We start from the raw sequence: 19,108 nt of genomic DNA on the forward strand, positions 1-19,108 counted from the left end.
GAGGAGGTCCTACAACTGATTGACTATTTAAAAACTAATAATCCAGGTCCAGATGGCATACATCCAAGAGTTCTGAAAGAACTCAAAGGTGAACTTGTGGAACTCAAGACAAAAATATGTAATCTTTCATTGAAATCTGCCTCCATTCCTGATAACTGGAAGGTAGCAAATGTCACCCCCATCTTTAAAAAGGGTTCCAGGGTATTTTTTCCTCATGGGGCAAAAAACACTTTCAGATTAGATTGCACAAACAACTCATGGGAAAGGATCTTCCAAATGTGTGACCCAACCAGTTCATCAGCCGCCCTGAGCCTGCCTTTGGCGGGGGAGGGTGGGATATAAAAATAAATTTATTATTATTATTATTATCATGCACAAACATACAGCCCTGTGGTTGCTTTAAAATCCCTTTTTAAAACTTTTTTTAAAATCATGGTTAACCTTTAATCTCAATTGGCTGGGCCCTAACTCTGCAAAGATTTGATGATTTGTCAAAGTTATTAAACTGGTGTCATCTGCAGTTATTTAACTGAAGATTTAATTTTTCATTTATCAATTCACTAGCTACAATCAAGAGTTTTACCCTACCACCAATGACTTTTAAAGCACATGCTATTAGTCTTTAAGCTCATGAACTTCCCTCCTGAGGTTTGGCATTTAGACTCCATTCTTCGTAATTGCAATACACTGTAGTGCACCTATTCTTGAAATCTCTTTAATTACCTTTTTGTTCAAAAGCTTGAAGAAACCTGTATTTGTTTTAGGATGTGACTTGACTGAAAATGACCCTAAAGGTTTATTTAACTAGTTAAGTGGGGCCATCCTTGCATGCCTGTATAATTAAAGGGAAGGTTTATTTTGGTCAACTGCATTCATTTTAATCACAAATGGGACTTATGAAACCAGTCATTATTTATTTACCACTGCTTAGAATTCTGTGTAGCAAAATACTGTTCCACTAAAATGCTTGTGAGTATTTAACTTGATTTATTATTGCAGGTGAAAATCCTTTGGCTGATGATCAAAGTAACCATGACATTAACTCAGTTGCCGGAGTACTGAAACTCTATTTCCGGGGGCTGGAGAATCCTATCTTTCCTAAGGAAAGATTTAATGATCTTATTTCTTGTGTCCGTAAGTTACATTTGTTCTTTCTTATGGTCTCTCAAACTACAGTTTCATAAATGTAGTAACTGGTCCCCAGCAAAAGCAGATAATAACCTTACATTTTCTTAAGATATTTTACTGACATCTGCAAATATATACGGACATCCAGTAGTGCTCAGACATGTTGCTGGGCCCCTCCAATAGGAAAAATATATAGTGTAAATCTATGTTTCTCATGCAGTGTTAGTGTATCTATCCTCCACATTCTTTTTTTTTAAGGAAACAACTGTGTTGTTCTCAAATATGCTACTTTCAGTAATCAACATAATTAAAGTATTTTTATTCAAATATAACTGAACAATAACTTTTTGTATGAATATCAAATGTTTTCCTCATGAAAGTCAGTAAATGAAAAATTGCACTCCTGTTTCTAATTTTATGAACAGTTCCCTTTCAAATATTGTAAATTGTTTTGGAATCACTCTGATTCAGGTGATATATTTCAAATGTCTGTATGTTCTGCAATAAAGTTATGTTTTTAATTGGTTAGTGGCTTCTACTGGGCTTGTTCTCTTCAGGGTTCATACCCTAATTCTTGGTCGCTGCCAGCACCCACCATCCTATGATATTTTTAGCTCAGTAGTCATCCAGTGTGTTGCCTGCACAGAAACCATGAAAAAGATCTACAGGTTGCTTACCTGTAACTGATGATCTTAGAGTGATCATCTGTACGGTCACACCCACCCATCCAGCCTTCCGCACTGCTGGCATCTCCTGTTCAGTTACCTTATATTAATGGGACTTCCTAGCAGTGTTTGGAAGGAACTGAGTGGGGGTGGAGTTTGCCTCGGCTCTAGCTATGCACAGTCAATGCCTGCTCCCCAGAGCTGAGGCAAAGTATGCCTTTAAAAAGTCTGTCTAATAAGGTCTTAAAGCTTCCTGGTGAGGGTCTGGCGCAGGTGCGAGCACAGACCCCAGTATGTGACTGCACAGATGACTATTCAAAGATCATCAGTTATAGATAAGCAACCTGTAAGTATAAATTTACATTCAAACATATTTTTTGCTGGCCTCACTGCTGATCGCTATCTCATACTGAAAGCTGTTTGACGGCAACCCCTGATCCTCCAGGAGTGTGGAAGGGGCTTCTACAAGTAGGGGAGATTGGGAGATTTCATTCCGTTAATAGAAATCCACTTAGTTTCTTAAAAGACAGCACTTTTAGTAGCCCTTACATATCTAAGGTGGACCAGTGAACTCTGTGCTCTGAGGATTGATCTACCGTACACTGCCTTTATGCTAATACAGTAGTTCTGAGGCCATACTCATCCTATCTCACAAAGGTGGTCTCCCTCTTTCATCTTTCTCAACCCTTGTTTTTTTTCCTCTTTTTTCATGTGTATTGTATAACAGTATAAGTTATTGGTGAAAAAAATCCTTCTAGATTGGAGCATGATCATGTGAACATATTGACAGAAAATTTTAAAATTGGTTCTGCGGTATGCATCATACCATCATATTCTCCACAGTCACATAGCCAATAACATGTGAGCTATCTCCTTTTACATTACAGGAATAGAAAATCTCTATGAGAGGGCTCTTCACATTCGTAAACTTCTCCTGACATTGCCCAGATCTGCCCTTATAGTGCTGAGATATCTCTTTGCCTTTCTCAATCAGTAAGTATCTCCCAGTTACAGCACTGATAGTTCATATACAACATATAATATACCTTCATTTCAACACAGATGAGAGTATTTTAATTGGCAAGAATATTAGGATTAGGTTTTTCCTCAACTAAAAGGCATCATGGTATAGGATTGAGAGTGATGACCTGAACATGGAAGTTTTGGAGAAATAAAAGAAAACAAAACACACATATATTTGCAAAGCATAGTTCTTCAGATAGATTTGATTTTTGCAAACTGAATTTCAGCATCAGTAAAAATAATGTTAGCATAAACTTTATAGCATGAAGCTATAATCAGTTGCTCTTTCCTTAGCTGATGCTGCCACAGATAAATTACTATGTAAATAATCACTAGCTTGTATGTTATGTACCAGGGGTGGCCAAACTGCAACTCAGGAACCACATGTGGCTCTTTCACACATATTGTGTGGCTCTTGAAGCCCCCACCGTCCTGTTGGCTGGCTTGGAGAAGGCATTTGCCTCTTTAAATCACTTCTCCAAGCCAAGCTAGCCAGTGACTTGGAGAATGCATTTAAAGTTGCTTTCTTTCCACTTCCCCCTCCCTCATCCCTCTCCTCATCTATTTCCTTCCTTCCTGTCTGCTCTCAAGCATCTGATGTGGCTCTTACATTAAGCAAAGTTGGCCACCCCTGTTATATACCATCAAGTCACTTCCAACTTATGGCAACCCTTCCAATGTATGGCAGCCTCAAAAACATCTTGGATGGCCCAGGCTAGTTCAGTTTAGTTAGATCTCAGAAACTGGTTACTGCTTTGAATGGGACATTACAAAAGGAAGGCTACCCAGGCAGGCAATGGCAAACTACTTTTGTACGTGTTTTGCCTTGAAAACCCCATAGGGTCACCTTAAGTCGACTGCAACTTGACAGGACTTTCCAAAACATCCTATCATTAGCAGCCTTGCTTAGGTGACTTTACTACGTCTAGAAGTAGAGTTTGGTGTCAAAAACCACACCTAACAAGAGATAGTTTCTAAAGGATGCAATTGGTGGTCAATGTGTTGTCCATTGACAGCTGTTCAGCAGTAGGCTGTGAATTGTTATATTGTGAAGATTCTGCCTGGACTTGAATCTAGCTAAAAGAGGGAAGGGGGCTAGAATAAAGCATGGAAGGTCTAATTTGGGGACCATTTACTTTCTTTCACAAACACAGTCCACAATAGTCAGTGTAAATGGCAGAAAGACCTCCCTTGTCAGGCTACGTGCACCTGGCAGACATCCAAACCTTTTCCCCAGCCTCACACCACTTGCCGTTCTGCTTCTTTGTCTTTGTTGCTGTCGCCTGTGAATGCATGTGGCCCTGTTGCTGGTAATCAGGGTGACAAAACATACTCATCATAGGCAAGCCGTGGAGTGTGTTTGTGAAATGCTCTAAAGAAGTGATTCCTTGTTATTTAATTGACTAGGGGTAACATAGGTGGACTAACTATCTTGGGAACATTGCTCATCAGTGTGGGGCCATAGCTTGATAACAGAGGACCTGCTTTATTTTTGCAGAAAATTCCAGTTTCAGTTCCTGGCATTTCCAGGTAAAGGCTTCCAGAGAGCAAGTGTTGAGAGAGGCTTATCTGCCTCCCAATCCTCAGCTTTATTTATATATTTGTTTGTTTAATTTTTATTCCAGCCTTTCTCCCCAGTGGGGACCCAAAGCAGCTTATGTCATTCTACTCTCCCCCTTTATATGCACAACAACCCTGTGAGGTAGATTAGACAGATTGATCTAAGGTCACCCAGCAGTCTTCCATGGTAGAGTGGGGATTTGAACTGGGTCTCCCAGATCCCACAGTTTAATGATAATAACATGCTGGCTCTCAGCTTTCCCTCCTTCCCTCCTCCCCCTGACAAAAATTTGACCAAGTATATTGTAGCAAGTTACTCAGGTGATTTGTCTGGTGGTGATTGCCAGGCCTGGCCAAATTATTTAAGTTGTGTGGTGGCTGCTCCGGCCCAGAGAAGTTGAATGGCATTGCACCTTGGTGAGTTGCACAAATTGCATAGTAGCAAGTCCTGCTGGGCTTGGCCCTGATGAATTCTTCTTCCAGCATAGGGATGAGGGGAATAGGGGTGAACTGGGAGGCCAAACTAGCCCTGGAAAGCCCCCCTCCTACTTCCTTTTACTGAGAGAAACCAATGTTTGAAGACTGGCAATATTGCTGTGGTTGCCTGGCAACCCACACAATGGCTGCTAAAAGGCCATTCATTTCTTAAAGGTATAGGTGCTGTGTCATGTTGGGGACGTATTTTTCTCCCCTCTTTTTTAGATTTCAGATTTTTCTGCAAACTTGGGACTTTTCTTAGTTTTGTAGAAAGCTCTGTCTTGTGTGTTCATGGGTCCACTATCTGGATAATAAGTATTCACAGATAAGGCCATGTCCAGAATTAGATACATTGATTACCAATGTGAGTTCTTTAAATAGGTAGAAAAAGAGTGACATTTACAAAATAATACAGTCATCCCTGTGCTAGAGCATAGAAAGAAGAGAGCATGTGCTATGGGACACAGGAATTGGGGAGAGGGGCAAACAGAAAATGGTTTTAAAAGAAAATCATTTAATGGTAATAAAAATGCTTTCCATAATGCAACAATACAGCTTTTTTATTGAAAATATGACCGTGGGTTGTGCAGTCTAGCCATTGCAACTAAAAGCCACTGGTCCTTTGCTTTTCACTGGCGGAGAATAACTGCTTCTTCTCAAGTTTATGGCAGACTTTCAGATCTTTGAAGACTGTTGTGATGGCCTGCCTTAATCTGCCTTTAATCCAAGTTATTAGATCTGGTTGCTGACCATAATAAAATTGAACTCTGAACCCAAGTCCTTTATTATCTTTACTTATCACTTGTTGAATCCTCTCAAAATTGTTACTGCCACACTTCAAATATATTGCCCAATATTTTCCCCAGGTGTCAAATTGGTTCCAAGCAGCATTTCTTTCATTACTGGTTATTTTCAAAGAGTATTCCATATATCTTCATGTCATTGCCAGCCATGAAAAGGTCTTTTAATTCAACTGTTTTTATAATATTTTAGTACAAGACAAAGCAATAACATATATGATGATAGTAATACATATGTTTCAGAAAGCCAAGCAAACACCAACTGCTTCTTTTCTTTTGTCTCTTTTTATTGCAAACGCCCACCCCCCAGCCTTTCACAGTACAGTGATGAAAATATGATGGATCCTTACAACCTGGCAATTTGTTTTGGCCCAACACTGATGCCTGTCCCAGATATACAAGAACAGGTGTCATGTCAGGCTCACGTGAATGAAATAATCAAAACTATCATCATTCATCACGAGACTATCTTCCCAGATGCTAAGGAGCTTGATGGTCCAGTTTATGAAAAATGTATGGCAGGGGATGACTACTGGTAAGATAGAGGGTGTCATTTTAAGTCTTTTACTAGTGTCAGCTCAACTTGATTTATGTATGAATAACATCAACACATGCCTGAAATTCTTTTTTGGGGTCAGTAAAAAAAAAATGTTAGCAATTCCAAAATATTTTTTTACAACTGTAATGCCTTTGAAGTTTTATACAGATGGGCAAATTATTCAGTGCTGATGGCACAGTTATGTGAAATAAAAATGTCTGTATAGGTTTACTGAAAAATTGACCTTATTTGTGAAGAACTATGCTAGTTCCCAAATTATGAGGGGGAATATAGGAGGACCCCAAATTAAATCCACAAATGAGACCTAAGAACTTTTCCTGTAGCAGAAGCTGTTCCTCTCCCTCCCCCAAGCAGGATTTGGCCTGAACAGGGAAAACACTGTCTTCCTCTACCTGGTTCCTGTTGGTCATTGAAATTGGGCTGCATCCCAAATCTCAGCTGCTCATTCCTCTGCTGGAATTCAAAAATGGGTTCTCTTCAACCTTAGACCTCACATTACCGCAGATTCAAGAGAAGGGTTAAAGCAGTTAGTGAAACACTTTCCTTTGGGCTGCAAAATTCTCTCAGACAGTGTATGTAGTAGAAGTAGCTGGAGCTCATAGAGTATACCAAGATGCCTTCCTTGATAGGAAGCATCTGAACAAGCCAGGTGAGAAGAGGAGGGCAGGTAGCAAGTTGGTGAGTGATCCTACCTGTGGTTAAAATATGGGATATAATAAACCAAGCAGTGCAGAATATTAGAGTGTACTCCTCAGCCAAGGACTATCTGGCTGAATCATAGAAAGACATCATGGAGAGAACCATCTATTTCCAAGCAATCCATCTTGATTTATTAATAAAAATATTTTAGGAATAGTGATCCCTGACTTCTGGGGTTTGTTTTTCTTCTAAACCACCAACAAGCCTGCAAATCTTTGTTAAAAGTAACATTTGAATGCAACCAGAGAGAAAATATAGTATGGTCTGCATATCGTCTGAGATCTAGATTTTTTTTTTGTTACATTCAATTTTAATTGCTGGCAATGGTACAAAGTGCATTATCTTAACTGAAAATATTGTGATAGCTTCTTACTGGATGCTTTTAATGAGTCATGTGTTTGTCCACAAAGAATTAACTCGCATGTTTTGTCTTTGCAGTGATAGTCCGTATAGTGAACATGGTACTTTGGAAGAGGTGGACCTGGATGCCAGTACAGAGCCACATACCAGTGAGGATGGTATGAGCTGAGGTTTTTTGTTTGTAGGAATAAGAGATTCACTGGAAATGCTGTTTTCCTCATTACAACTCATGTTCAATGAAGAATGTCTGAAATAATATCCTTGATTCAAAAATTTTATATATATCATTTTTGTTTTTAACACTGATCAGTCTGTCATTAGCCAGCTATTTCCTTGCTTCTTTCCTGGTTAACATAGTTACAGGAAGGTCAAGTGAAAAATTTCTGCGCTCATCAGCACATAATGTTTTTTGGTGCAGTTTGATGTTCTAAATGCCATTTTAAACTCTGTTTTACAAGATGCAAGATAAGTCAATTTTTTTGTTGTTCAAAGTAAAAAAAAAAAAAAAAAGAACCAAGCAGGACATCTTTTTCACTGTCATTACTTCTTGCAAAGATTAGCCCAGCACACTCAATCACTTGGATTTGTTGGATAATGTCCATGATCCAAATGATGATGTAGCCTTTTCTATATGAAGCTCATGCTTCTGTAAAACCATTCTTAAGGTGCCATAGAACTCTTTTACCCTACAAATAGGCTACTGTGTTGGAATCTAGACAGTAGAAGTGTCCCAGACTTCCTTTCTTCCATAAGCACTTGGAGATCTGTATGTATTGGTATCTTGGCACCACTGATATCTTAGACAGAACTCAATACATATTCTGGTAGACATTAGCCTTGCCCTTTCTAGAAACTTAGACGGTGGGAGTGTCCCAGCCCTACTGCCTTTTCATAAATCTGCAGGAATCCATAGGAGCATGTGCCTGGTAATAATGGATGTAGTGATTTCCTGTACGAGTGTGGTTGAAATTCATTGTTTAAGGCTCTTGATAAAGTTTTGGCTGTGAGATATGGCCCTGAAATGCGGGAGTAATTAACTGGCAAATGCATCAAGGAAAGCATGTGTTTATGAAAATATATGGACCTTACTACACTCCATTGCGAATTAATTTCCAATGAGGAGAGCATGGAATTGTGAACTTTGACTTTATTACGCTCTGCTGTGGATTGATTTCCAATATTCCAGACCTTTGGTGGACAGATGTGAATGATGACAGTGAAATTCAACTTATGTCTTTAAGAGACTTTTTGGTCCTCTGAGGGATGTATGCAGCCTTCTAGTTTTCTAGACATTTGTTAAATATTTCTGTATTGTATATTATTAATGTCTAAAATTTTCTAAAAACGTCTATTTTGCCACAGTTATTGTTGGGTTTTCATTTTTGTACTGTGCATCTGCTATTGTATTCTGAGCCCCAGATTGGCAGGGCCGCATGCATACCACATCTGCCCTTGCTGCTACTTCCCTGCTGAGCTCCAAGGCAAGATTCAAAGGCACCACCTCTGGTGCCTGCCAGCAGAGGAGGAAGGTGCTTAGGACAGTGAAATGCCTTGGGTTGCCCTCTGTGTACACTGCTGGCAGCAAGCCACTTGTTCCAAAGTGTTCCATGCTTCTAGCTATCTTGCAGATCCTAAGACTCCTTTTGTCTCTGCATATCTCATTACAAGATCATTTAGGTGGATAACTGTGTTGGTCTGGAGTAGAAGATCAAGATTCAAGTTCAGTAGCACCTTAAAAACACAGATTTTCCAGGGCATAAGTTTTTGACAGTTAAAGCTCTGATGGTGGGAACTTTGACTTTCAAGAGCTTATATCCTGGAAATCTGGGTGGTCTTTAAGGCGCTACTGGACTTGAATCTTGATCTTCTCATTACAAGTATTTGAAATGTATGGAAAGGGTTCCGCAACTCCTGAGGCAGCAAGCTGTATGTCTCCTGAGATTTGTTGATTAATACTTCTGGACTTCGCTTGCTTTTCATAGCCACACATGCTACATGGTCCTTACTGCTGAAAACTGTTTTTCAGGTTTTATCATCTTTATGGGATTGTCTTTTCTTTACAGAATGTGAACCAATAGAAGCTATCGCCAAGTTTGATTATGTAGGAAGATCTGCACGAGAGCTGTCCTTCAAAAAAGGAGCCTCCCTGCTTTTATATCATCGAGCTTCTGATGACTGGTGGGAAGGAAGACACAATGGGATTGATGGCCTTGTACCTCACCAATACATAGTGGTTCAGGATATGTAAGCAACAGTTCATTTCTTTGAAGTGCCTGAGCTTCTGAATCAATCCAGTCTAGTCCAGTATTTTCTGCTGATTGAATGAACTTCCCTAGACCATTCATTCTACAATTGTGTATCCCAGAATCTGATCCTTAAATATCACAACATGTGAACACATGAAGTTGCCTTATACTGAGTCAGACAACTGGTCTATCAGGGTCAGTACTATGTACTCTGACTAGCACATGCTCTTCAGGATTCCAGCATGGAGGCCTTTCACATCACCTACTACTTGGTCTTTTTCAATTGCAGATGATCTTGAAGCCTCCTCTAATGCAAGCAGACTCTGCCACCAAGTAATGAACCAATCCCTAGATCTCTATTTCCATTCCTAAACAACACCGTATTCCCACCCCTTTCTGGCATTTAGTATTGAGCCAATTAATAACCAGGCCAAGCCTTTGCAGCCAAAGAGCTGGCACAGGGCTGGGAAGGGAGGGCTTAGGAAGCAACTGAACCTCTTTTCTCTCCCATACTGAAAGCCAACTCTTGGGTCTGCTAAAGAAAGGATCCTGAAAGGCATACATATTCAGGACTCTGGCCCACAGGAGTTGGAGCCTGACATTACGAAATAACACTTCTTGCTTCTACAGTCTTTTCAGCATTATACTTAAATAGAGTTTCTGTTTTGAAAAACATGTTTTCTGTCTGCTAAAAGCATAAACATTACTGTTAATCTGATTCAAAATTATGTTGCTTGTGTGAGATCATCTCTATTGGTTGCCATTTGTCATATAAAATATCATCCCAGGGGCATTTATAGAGCTGAAACTATTTTATTTTATTTTTTATTTTATTATATTTGTATCCCACCCTCCCCTGACAGACTCAGGGCGGCTAACAACAATTAAAACAACATAAAATTTAATTGTTAGAATAAAATCACAATAAATTATTAAAACATCTCAGACATATACAGTTTTAATCCCTAGGTGGCATTATTATTAATTCTTGATTAGCGCTATTTACTGTTATGTTATTGAATGCTTTTAAGCATTTCTGTTTGGGTCAGGTTAAGATATTAATGCTGTGGGGTGGTGAAGTACTGGATGTCTCCATTAGGTGTTAAAAGCTTGTTTAAACAGTTCTGTCTTGCAGGCCCTGTGGAATTGTGGCAACCAAACTCTGAAGTAAAATCTTTGTCAGGACAATCCTCTTTGTGGAGAACGTCAAATCCCCCCCCCCCCCAAAAAAAGCAGCTTCACACTGGAGATCCCTTGATTGTCCATGTGCTTCATGTCTTCAAAAAGAATAATTAAAATGGTTGGTAGAGAGAGTGAGACAGCTAGTAATCAGAAAAAGGGTCAAGGCAATAAAACAAAGAAGAAAGCCAGAAGTACTGTTATTCTTTCCATCCCAAGAACATAAGTTTCTCAAGCATAATGGTGTGTGCTTTCCATTCAGGGATGACACATTCTCAGATACACTAAGCCAGAAAGGAGATAGTGAAGCCAGCAGTGGACCAGTTACAGAGGACAAGTCTTCATCTAAAGATATGAATTCACCAACGGATCGTCGTCCTGATATCTACTTAGGAAGGTAACTTATTTACTTTCTTTTAGACCACTTTCCGTGCTGACTGTCCAGGCAGATGACTAAATTCCGTGCTGACTGTCCAGGCAGATGACTAAAACCATTTAACTGAACAGTATTTCCTTAGTATTGACATCAACGTTGCATGGCAATTGAGAGTTTATCGCATACATTGTCTTGGTAGTCCCTGAAACAATTGTGTAAGAGAGTCCAGTTTTAATACATAGGATTTTGAGTGGCTTGCCTGAGGTGACTTCAAAATTTCAAGGTTAAGGTAACATTGAACCTAATGACTTCACAACTCATGCTGTTTCTGCTTGATCATGTAATGTCAGGAATTCTTTATATATAGATTAGTTTCATCTTCCATGATTTTCCTCTGTTTCTGTGCAGGCAACGCAAGAAATCTGAACTCCCACTTCCTGGGAGACGTCCTGGGAGGACCAGTGATGGGCATTGTCCAGTTCATCCACCACACAGCCTTGTTAATTCATCACTGGAGTTAGGTTCCCCCAGTATGGCAAGCCACGGCACTTCCAGAGCTGTCCTTCAAAACTGCAGCCTCAATACGGACAGCCCAGAGAGGAGGCGAAGGCCTGGCCATGGCAGCCTGACCAATATTAGTAGGCATGAGTCACTCAAGAAAATTGATAGCCCTCCAATTAGGCGATCAACATCATCTGGTCAGTACCCAGTTTTCAGTGACCACAAACCACTGGACCCGGAGTCAATTGCTCAGGTGGGCCTTGTTTGTTAATTTAGGCACTGTTGCACTCTCTGTTAAGGGAGTGTGAGTGAAGTGGGCTGTGTGACAAGTATCACAAGTAGATAATAGCCAAGCCTTTAAAAAACTACCACCTTTGTTTGGGACCCATTTGTGCTGTTACTGTTCTTCTTACATTTAACCCCTTTTTATATACCAACAAAGTATAGTTTTTGTCCAAATTGACTGGTAATGATACCATGCCACACTAAAAGGGGATTTTCCTCTTATGATTATGTTTGTCATGATTCAAGTGAACTGCTAAGCCAGGGCTTGGCGCTAGATAGATTTGCCAGCTCCAGGTTAAGAAATACCTGGAGATTTTGGGAGTAGAGCCAGAGGAGGGTGGGGTTTGGGGAGCGGAGCAACTTCAGTGGGCTAGAATGCCATAGAGCACACCTTCCAAACCAGCCATTTTTTTCCTGGTGAACAGATTGCCTAGAAATCAGTTGTAATCCAAGACCTCCAGCCACCATCTGGAAGTTGGTATTCCGAGCAGTAGATGATAAGCTCAGAGTCAATGTCTTCTACTTTAGTATCAGTCATATTTTGCCATTATATCTGAATCAGCAAACAATGTTTTGTTCATAGTTTATTTTGTTAAATATTGCTAGACCACTTTCCCTACTATGTGTGCCCTGTAGAGTAAACCAGGGTAAAAGTGAAGACTTTTTATTTCATCTGGCATTTCCTCAGAAATCCCTCCTTCCTGCTCTGTGTTTTAATTGTTCTTTATGTGTTTTTGTACATATAATTTAGCTTTGGTTTTAAAGATGTATTTTTATTATGTTTTTAATGTTAGCTTCCTTGGTGGCCCTGATGAGGGTAGAAAGGTGGGTATAGATTTTGTAAATAAATTTAAAAATAAGCCATAGTTTGCAGTCCTGGTGTGTGTTTTATTGGTGGGGGGAGCTTCATTTGCTACTTCAGATGTAATGGCTGTAGCTTATGGTATACAGGAAGTCATTCAGACCATGCAAGGTGCAAGGGAAGTGCTTGAAACCAAGCCCTGGTGACATTGTTGGCATACATGTCCTCTGTGTCTGCATGATGGCTGGATATAAGGCAGGTGAAGGAGACTGGAAGATCCCAGTAAACCCCTTGTTTATCCTATTTTAACTGGGCTTGATTTTTTTTCTACAGCCATTTTGTTGATCTTCCTTGATCCTGTCTAAAAGCACTTCTATCTGTTTTATTTCTTGATTTTAAATGATCGCTCGTTTACCTTTCTTTCAAAAATCTGTCTTTTATCGTTCTTCTAAAGACTCTGATAACAGTCTTTTAGTTAGGTCAAAGGTTACATCTGACATCTCACACCTGCAGTTCCTTTAGGAACGTTACTTCTTAGAATTTACAAGATCCAGTTCCTCCCATTCTTTAGAAAATGTTTCACATGAACACATGAAGCTGCCTTATCCAGAATCAGACCGTTGGTCGATCAAGGTCAGTACTGTCTGCTCTGACTGCCAGGACCTTTCCAGGGTCCCAATAGGAAGCATTTCACTTCTCCTGCTACCAAATTCTTTTAACTGGAGATGCCAGAGATTGAACCTGGGACTTTCTACATGCCAAGCAGATGCTCTTCCACTGAGCCATGGCCATTTCCCAGTCATTACTCTTAAGACCTTTCACATTCTTTTCCTAATTATTCCTGATTTTAAATTCAGTGCAACTTCTCCATTGTCTTTCTTTACCTCCTTCCCCTTTCTTTTTATTTGCATATTTTTTGAGATTGTAAAGTTGTATGAGCAGGGTCTTCTGTTTGTTAAATCTACTTATACCCTACCTTTTGACTTAGTTACTGACTGCCTTTTTCACTTTCAAACTGTACATTTTCTGATTAGTAGATTATTTGTGAGTATCTTTTTCTGAAGCCATTCTGTAGCAAGTTCTTGCCTCCTTTGCTAGGAAGTTTGGTATAGCTCAATAATTACAAAGATAGCACTTAAGGTCTTCTCAGATTATCCATATATAGCACAACAAATATTGCAATCAGATTGCACTTGCAGTTCCTGCACTGCATAGAATTCAGAAGCTTGGTCTTAATGAAATGGTTTTGCTGCTGGGACATTGCATTTCCCCAGAAGAACTGCAAGAACTCCCAGCTGTGCATCTATTGTTATTGCAATAACTATGTCAACTGTGATGTCACTGCTGCTGAGCAACAGTAGCTCTCTCTTGTCGTGTTTGTGTATGCCTGTGTGCATGTGCACACATTTCTTTATGACTTCACTAACATAACTCTAAAGCATTTAATAAATGGTAGTTATTCTAAAAGTTTGAAATTCACATCTGTCGATGTCGCACTCTGCACTAGCCTACCATTTCTAGAAATTTTGCTTGGTATTTTAAAATTTCTGTAAACCTTGTGTGCATTCCATCTCATTTATTGAATAAACTGTCCCTTTCAATTGGGTTGCAGAAAGACTATTTACTCCATGGTTGACCTGACCTGAATAGTCCAGGCTAGCCTGATCCCATGAGCTCTCAGAAGCTAAGCAGCCAGCTCTGGTTAGTACTTGGATGGGAGACCACCAAGGAAGTCCAGGGTTGCTACACAGAGGCAGGCAATGGCAAACCAAACTCTTCTCTGGAAAACCCTATGGAGTTGTCAAAAGTTGACTGTGACTTAACAGCAAAAAAACCCCTCAACCTTATATTTGAATGCAGAATATTCAACAATAGGCTTTATCATAAAGTATAGCATTCATATGGAAACTTTTTTTAATTCTCTCCAAAGGCCCTTGAACTAAAGCATAGGAATTGTGCTTCAAGCAAGCAGGAAACACCTGGTATTGTTCTTGTTTATCTATTTGTATCTCTCTATGGCCAAATTGCTTCCACACTTAGTGTTTTTCTCTTTTAGCAAAATGATTTTTGAAATAACAAGTGCATCTCTTGATCCTTTCATTCATTTGCTCCCTTTAGCTTCACTGCTCTCCTTCTGGAGCTGCCGCCCCATCCCTCTGCCATGAGCCAGTTTCTTCCTTTTTACCCCCAGGCTGCTTCATCGACACAGCCCTTCCTCAACCAGCAGAGCTTTTCTTGTTTGCAGCATCTATGCCCCATTCACCTTGTGCTCTTTTCTTCTGAGCTCCTTTTATTCAAGCTTTGTTCTTGGCTTTCTGCTTTTTATACTTCCCAGTGTAAAGTTTCAGAAATGGAGTGGCTGTTTCAGAAAAAATAAAACCAGAAACAGTCCTTAGCATGGAATCTCTTGCAAACTGTTTAGACTGCAAGCTTTAACTGGTTTAGTGGGTAACTGGTGGGGGGGTCAGTGTTATAAGGTTATGAGCTAAGGGCACAACTTTTAACATTTTGTGGCTATATTTGCTTTCTGGTGTGTTACTATAAAAGGGTATGAAAAAGAAAATATTAAACATGGCTTTTATTCCAACAATGACTAATGAGCTATTCAATAAATTTTCATTCGAAGGCTGCTTCCACATGAATGATATACTGCATTCAGGCTCTCAAACTACAGTAATGTTTTTGGGGGCATCCATGAAATGTCATCCTCCTCCCATTGCTTTCCACGATTTGCCTTTTTTTACTACTGTGCTTCACAACCTGTTTCAATTCATTGTTTCTGGAAATATCAGATTCAACATGTGGATGGGAAGATGTGGGTTTCTAAACCCTACCTACTCACATCTCATACCATTTTCTCTCTCCATTTCCTGTTTTAAGAAGTCAGAAAAAAACCTCTCTAGTTGTACAAAAAGGGGAGTAGAATGAGAGGCACAAGGGAATGGAGGGGGGGATGCAAGAATCACTCAGTGTGGATGCTCTGTTAATGTTGCAAATGCTCCTGAAAACACATTCATCCCCATGTAGGAGCAGCCAAAATGTCAAGATTTTAGTAATCTCCATATGTATTTATGTGCAATTAACCAGTTACATGGCATAGAATCATTCAATTAAAATTCAGATATATATATTGCAGTTGCATTCAGTTCCCCTCTTTGTAGTAAGACACTGTTATATCTGCACAGCAGCTTTATCTTTTCCATACTGAGGCTCTTTCCACTGGTGCCTGCTTAAGTCAAAAGTGCTCAAAGTTAGCTGTGGCTAAATCCTGTTGAAAACCAGTGGACTTTAGAACTAACTTGTGCCACTAGTTTTATTGGGATGCAGACATCACTAACTTTAAGTAGACTTGGGCCAAAATGTTTCATAAATATGCTGTACTTCTGTGTTAAACATGACTAAATAATACTGATCGTGTTTGATCTGTTATATAAATACACATGTACAAACACACTTTTTCCCAGTACTTTCTTTGGTGTTCATTATTAAATTTTAGCACTTGCTTTTTGCTCTGAACAGGATATTGAAGAAACAATGAACACAGCTTTGAATGAACTCCGGGAACTAGAACGTCAGAGTTCTGCAAAGCATGCGCCTGATGTAGTGCTGGATACCTTGGAACAAATGAAAAACTCTCCTTCTAGCACCACCTCAACAGAATCATTGAGCCCAATTCACAATGTCATGTTAAGAGGCACTGAGCCTCACATTCGACGTAGCACTAGTTCTTCCAGTGATACCATGAGTACATTCAAGCCCATGGTGGCACCCAGGATGGGTGTGCAGCTGAAACCACCTGCACTTAGGCCAAAACCCATAGTTCTTCCAAAAACAAACCCAAGCATAGGCCCTTCCTCTCCATCCCAAGGTCCAACGGACAAGTCCTGCACCATGTAGAAAGCAAGGAATGTGACAAGCATGGAATGACCCACCAAGAGGATGGATTGCTGATAGCTGTCTGTGGATCCATAACACCACTGTTTTATGTTTATAATGGGGAAAGTTTTGCTTTTAATGTAGCATCTCAACCTTAATTTAGGTGTATAACATGAGTTCAGTTTTTAAACTGGACAGTTCAGTTTGTCATTTTAAAACAACAGGAATGCATACTTTTTACTTGAACTTTTACACCTTGTCTAATGAAAGCACCACAGGTCACAGCCCGCACCCCACATAGAAGAATAATTTATTACTATAGTTTTTAGACTTCTTAAGGAATCTTAATGACTGGGTTACTTAAATGGGATTCATTAATGAATGTGTATACTTTTGTGTTACTAGTTCTGATGTGAATCAGAAGGCTACCATCTGGGAATTATTGAGTAACCTATAGGAAGTGACTAGGGAAAGTGAAATTGTGATGTTTCTTTTTAAAATAGTTAGTGAGCATGCTGGCAGTGTTAGGACAGCACACTGACTGAATAAGATGGATGCATTTGCTTCTGACATTGATCTAAATGGCAGCTCTAGATCAGATACGGCCTGTTGCTAGGACAATGTGGAGTAATATTTAATAGTTATAGACTTGTGATACTGCAAAAAAGCCAGATTTTTCAGTCACCAATACATCTCAGACAGTTCACTGCAAAACTTGTTTACAGTCCCGAGCCAACTGTTTGGATGTTTCTGCAGACTGAAAGCTGTAGCTGAACCATTATGTTTAACAACACATTCCTTGAGCTGATTGCTGTTCAGATTTGGGATGCAAATGTTAAAGATTGTGATGCCTATAGTTTGAAGCTGCTAGATTCTCCTTTGCAAAAGTTTGTTTCTGGAGTTTGTTTACGAAAATTATTTTATGTTTCTAAACTGGAATAACTCTTTCTGCTGAGGCAAGAGGCTGTTCATAGGCCTAGCTGTTGTTTTCTATTTTACAATCTGAATAAAAATTATCAGAATCTATTTTCTTTTTCAAAAGATAATGTCAGTACCTTTCTTTATCTGTGCATTATGTGCAAATGAAAGCAATCAAGTTGCATATAGCTTCACAAATAGGATGTTCAAAGTCATTACATGTGAACTAACTTTACCACTGTTTTGCACAAAGTAACACTAAGCCATATCATTTCTGTGAATGTTTTTATACGGTCACCTTCAGTCCACAGGAGAATGTATTGTACGTTACTAAGTAGCCACTTAATGGATATGACTATACATCTGGAGTGTAAACACTTTCAAAAAGCAGAGGGGAGGGGAGCTGATATCTATAGACCCACTCAAAATATGATATAAATAAGGAATTCCTTTTTTTTGTAGTATGTGTTACAAGTGGAGGTTGCTGTTCTTCCAGCTAAATGTTTTCATTTGGTTCTTTCATATTATGTGGAATCATAAATAAGGTGTTATGACCTGAATGATTAGCATGTAGCAGTCTAAGAGCACTGGGGCTTAATGTCATTATTTGGGACTAATTTTCTTCCATTGCTGTTTTGAGTGGGAATGTTACAATCCAATGAAATCTGGTATGGCAAAGACATTTAAGCCAGTGTTAATGTAGCAGCTAAATATTGGGCTAGGACCAGGGAAACTCTGGAGTTCAAACCCCCGTTCTTGACATAAAGCTCATTAAATGCTGTTAGATCAATCATTATATCTCAGCCTAATCTTTCTCATAGGATTATTGTAAGGATAAAACTGGGAGCTGGGAGTGTGTTTCATGGAGAAAAAGAAAAGGATAAAAAAAATCTAAAAAGTTAATATTCTGTGAAAGAAGTTCACAAATGGTACATTCTCATAAAAATGTGTATTAGCTTGCTTAGTCATATTTCTTTGTATTATAAAAGCTTCCCTGGCTAGTTCCTGGAGGCAATTCCTACTTGTATAATATGAGCAGGTGGGTGGTTGTTCTACAAGCTGGAATTTGGATATAAAACCTATTGGGTGGTATTACTAAGATTCCCTTATTTGGCAACCAAATGAGGTTATGCAGATCTTCACTTCCATCCACAGTGTACTCAATTGGTTTGTCTGCCCCAGGAGACTGAAACATTGGGAAATCTTGTGTTCACCAAAGTACGGAGGAATTTTGTCATGCTTCTCTTAACTCAACCCTGGAGACTTAACCAAGGCCCCATGCTCTTATCATGAGTTTTTACATAATACTAAGCATTGTTGAGCATTGCATTGACTCATAGAAAGCTAGGAATTGTTTTTCCAAACCACTGTGTCGTTCTATCCTAGTGGTTTTTATTAGTATACTATGCGGCATAATGGAAGTGGGTGCCCATATCTTGAAATTGCATAGGGAATATAGTATGTCCGAATAATCGTACTGGCCTCCATATTGCTTACATTAGAAATTGTTTAGAAACAGTGAATGCTTCCGACTTAGAGCATTTGCCGGAGTGAAATGTGTGTAGTTTGATGGTTTTATTATAGCAACTTCAAGTATAGTGAGTGGATATGTAACGGGAAAGACTGATGCAACTACAGGCTTAGTAAAGGGAGG

The 19,108-nt window shown here is 39.4% G+C and overlaps 1 protein-coding gene across 3 annotated transcripts in view; it reads left to right on the top strand.

Moving 5' to 3' along the window:
* SRGAP1 (SLIT-ROBO Rho GTPase activating protein 1) overlaps positions 1–17,564 on the top strand; it is a 166,486-nt gene extending 148,922 nt beyond the window's left edge. The window contains exons 15-23 of one of the 3 annotated variants that reach the window (XM_060245001.1): positions 1,000–1,134; positions 2,681–2,786; positions 5,964–6,188; positions 7,350–7,429; positions 9,335–9,515; positions 10,959–11,093; positions 11,481–11,826; positions 12,653–12,683; positions 16,180–16,310. In XM_060245001.1, coding sequence (XP_060100984.1) covers positions 1,000–1,134; positions 2,681–2,786; positions 5,964–6,188; positions 7,350–7,429; positions 9,335–9,515; positions 10,959–11,093; positions 11,481–11,826; positions 12,653–12,670 — 1,226 coding nt within the window. In that variant the 3' untranslated portion in view covers positions 12,671–12,683; positions 16,180–16,310. Of the gene's footprint in view, positions 1–999; positions 1,135–2,680; positions 2,787–5,963; positions 6,189–7,349; positions 7,430–9,334; positions 9,516–10,958; positions 11,094–11,480; positions 11,827–12,652; positions 12,684–14,590; positions 14,643–16,179 lie in introns of all 3 variants that reach the window. The other 2 variants (XM_060245000.1, XM_060244999.1) reach the window with 2 other exon arrangements.
* Positions 17,565–19,108: the final 1,544 nt, after the last annotated feature.

This window comes from Heteronotia binoei, chromosome 8, assembly GCF_032191835.1.
Source record: "Heteronotia binoei isolate CCM8104 ecotype False Entrance Well chromosome 8, APGP_CSIRO_Hbin_v1, whole genome shotgun sequence".
NCBI lineage: Eukaryota > Metazoa > Chordata > Lepidosauria > Squamata > Gekkonidae > Heteronotia > Heteronotia binoei.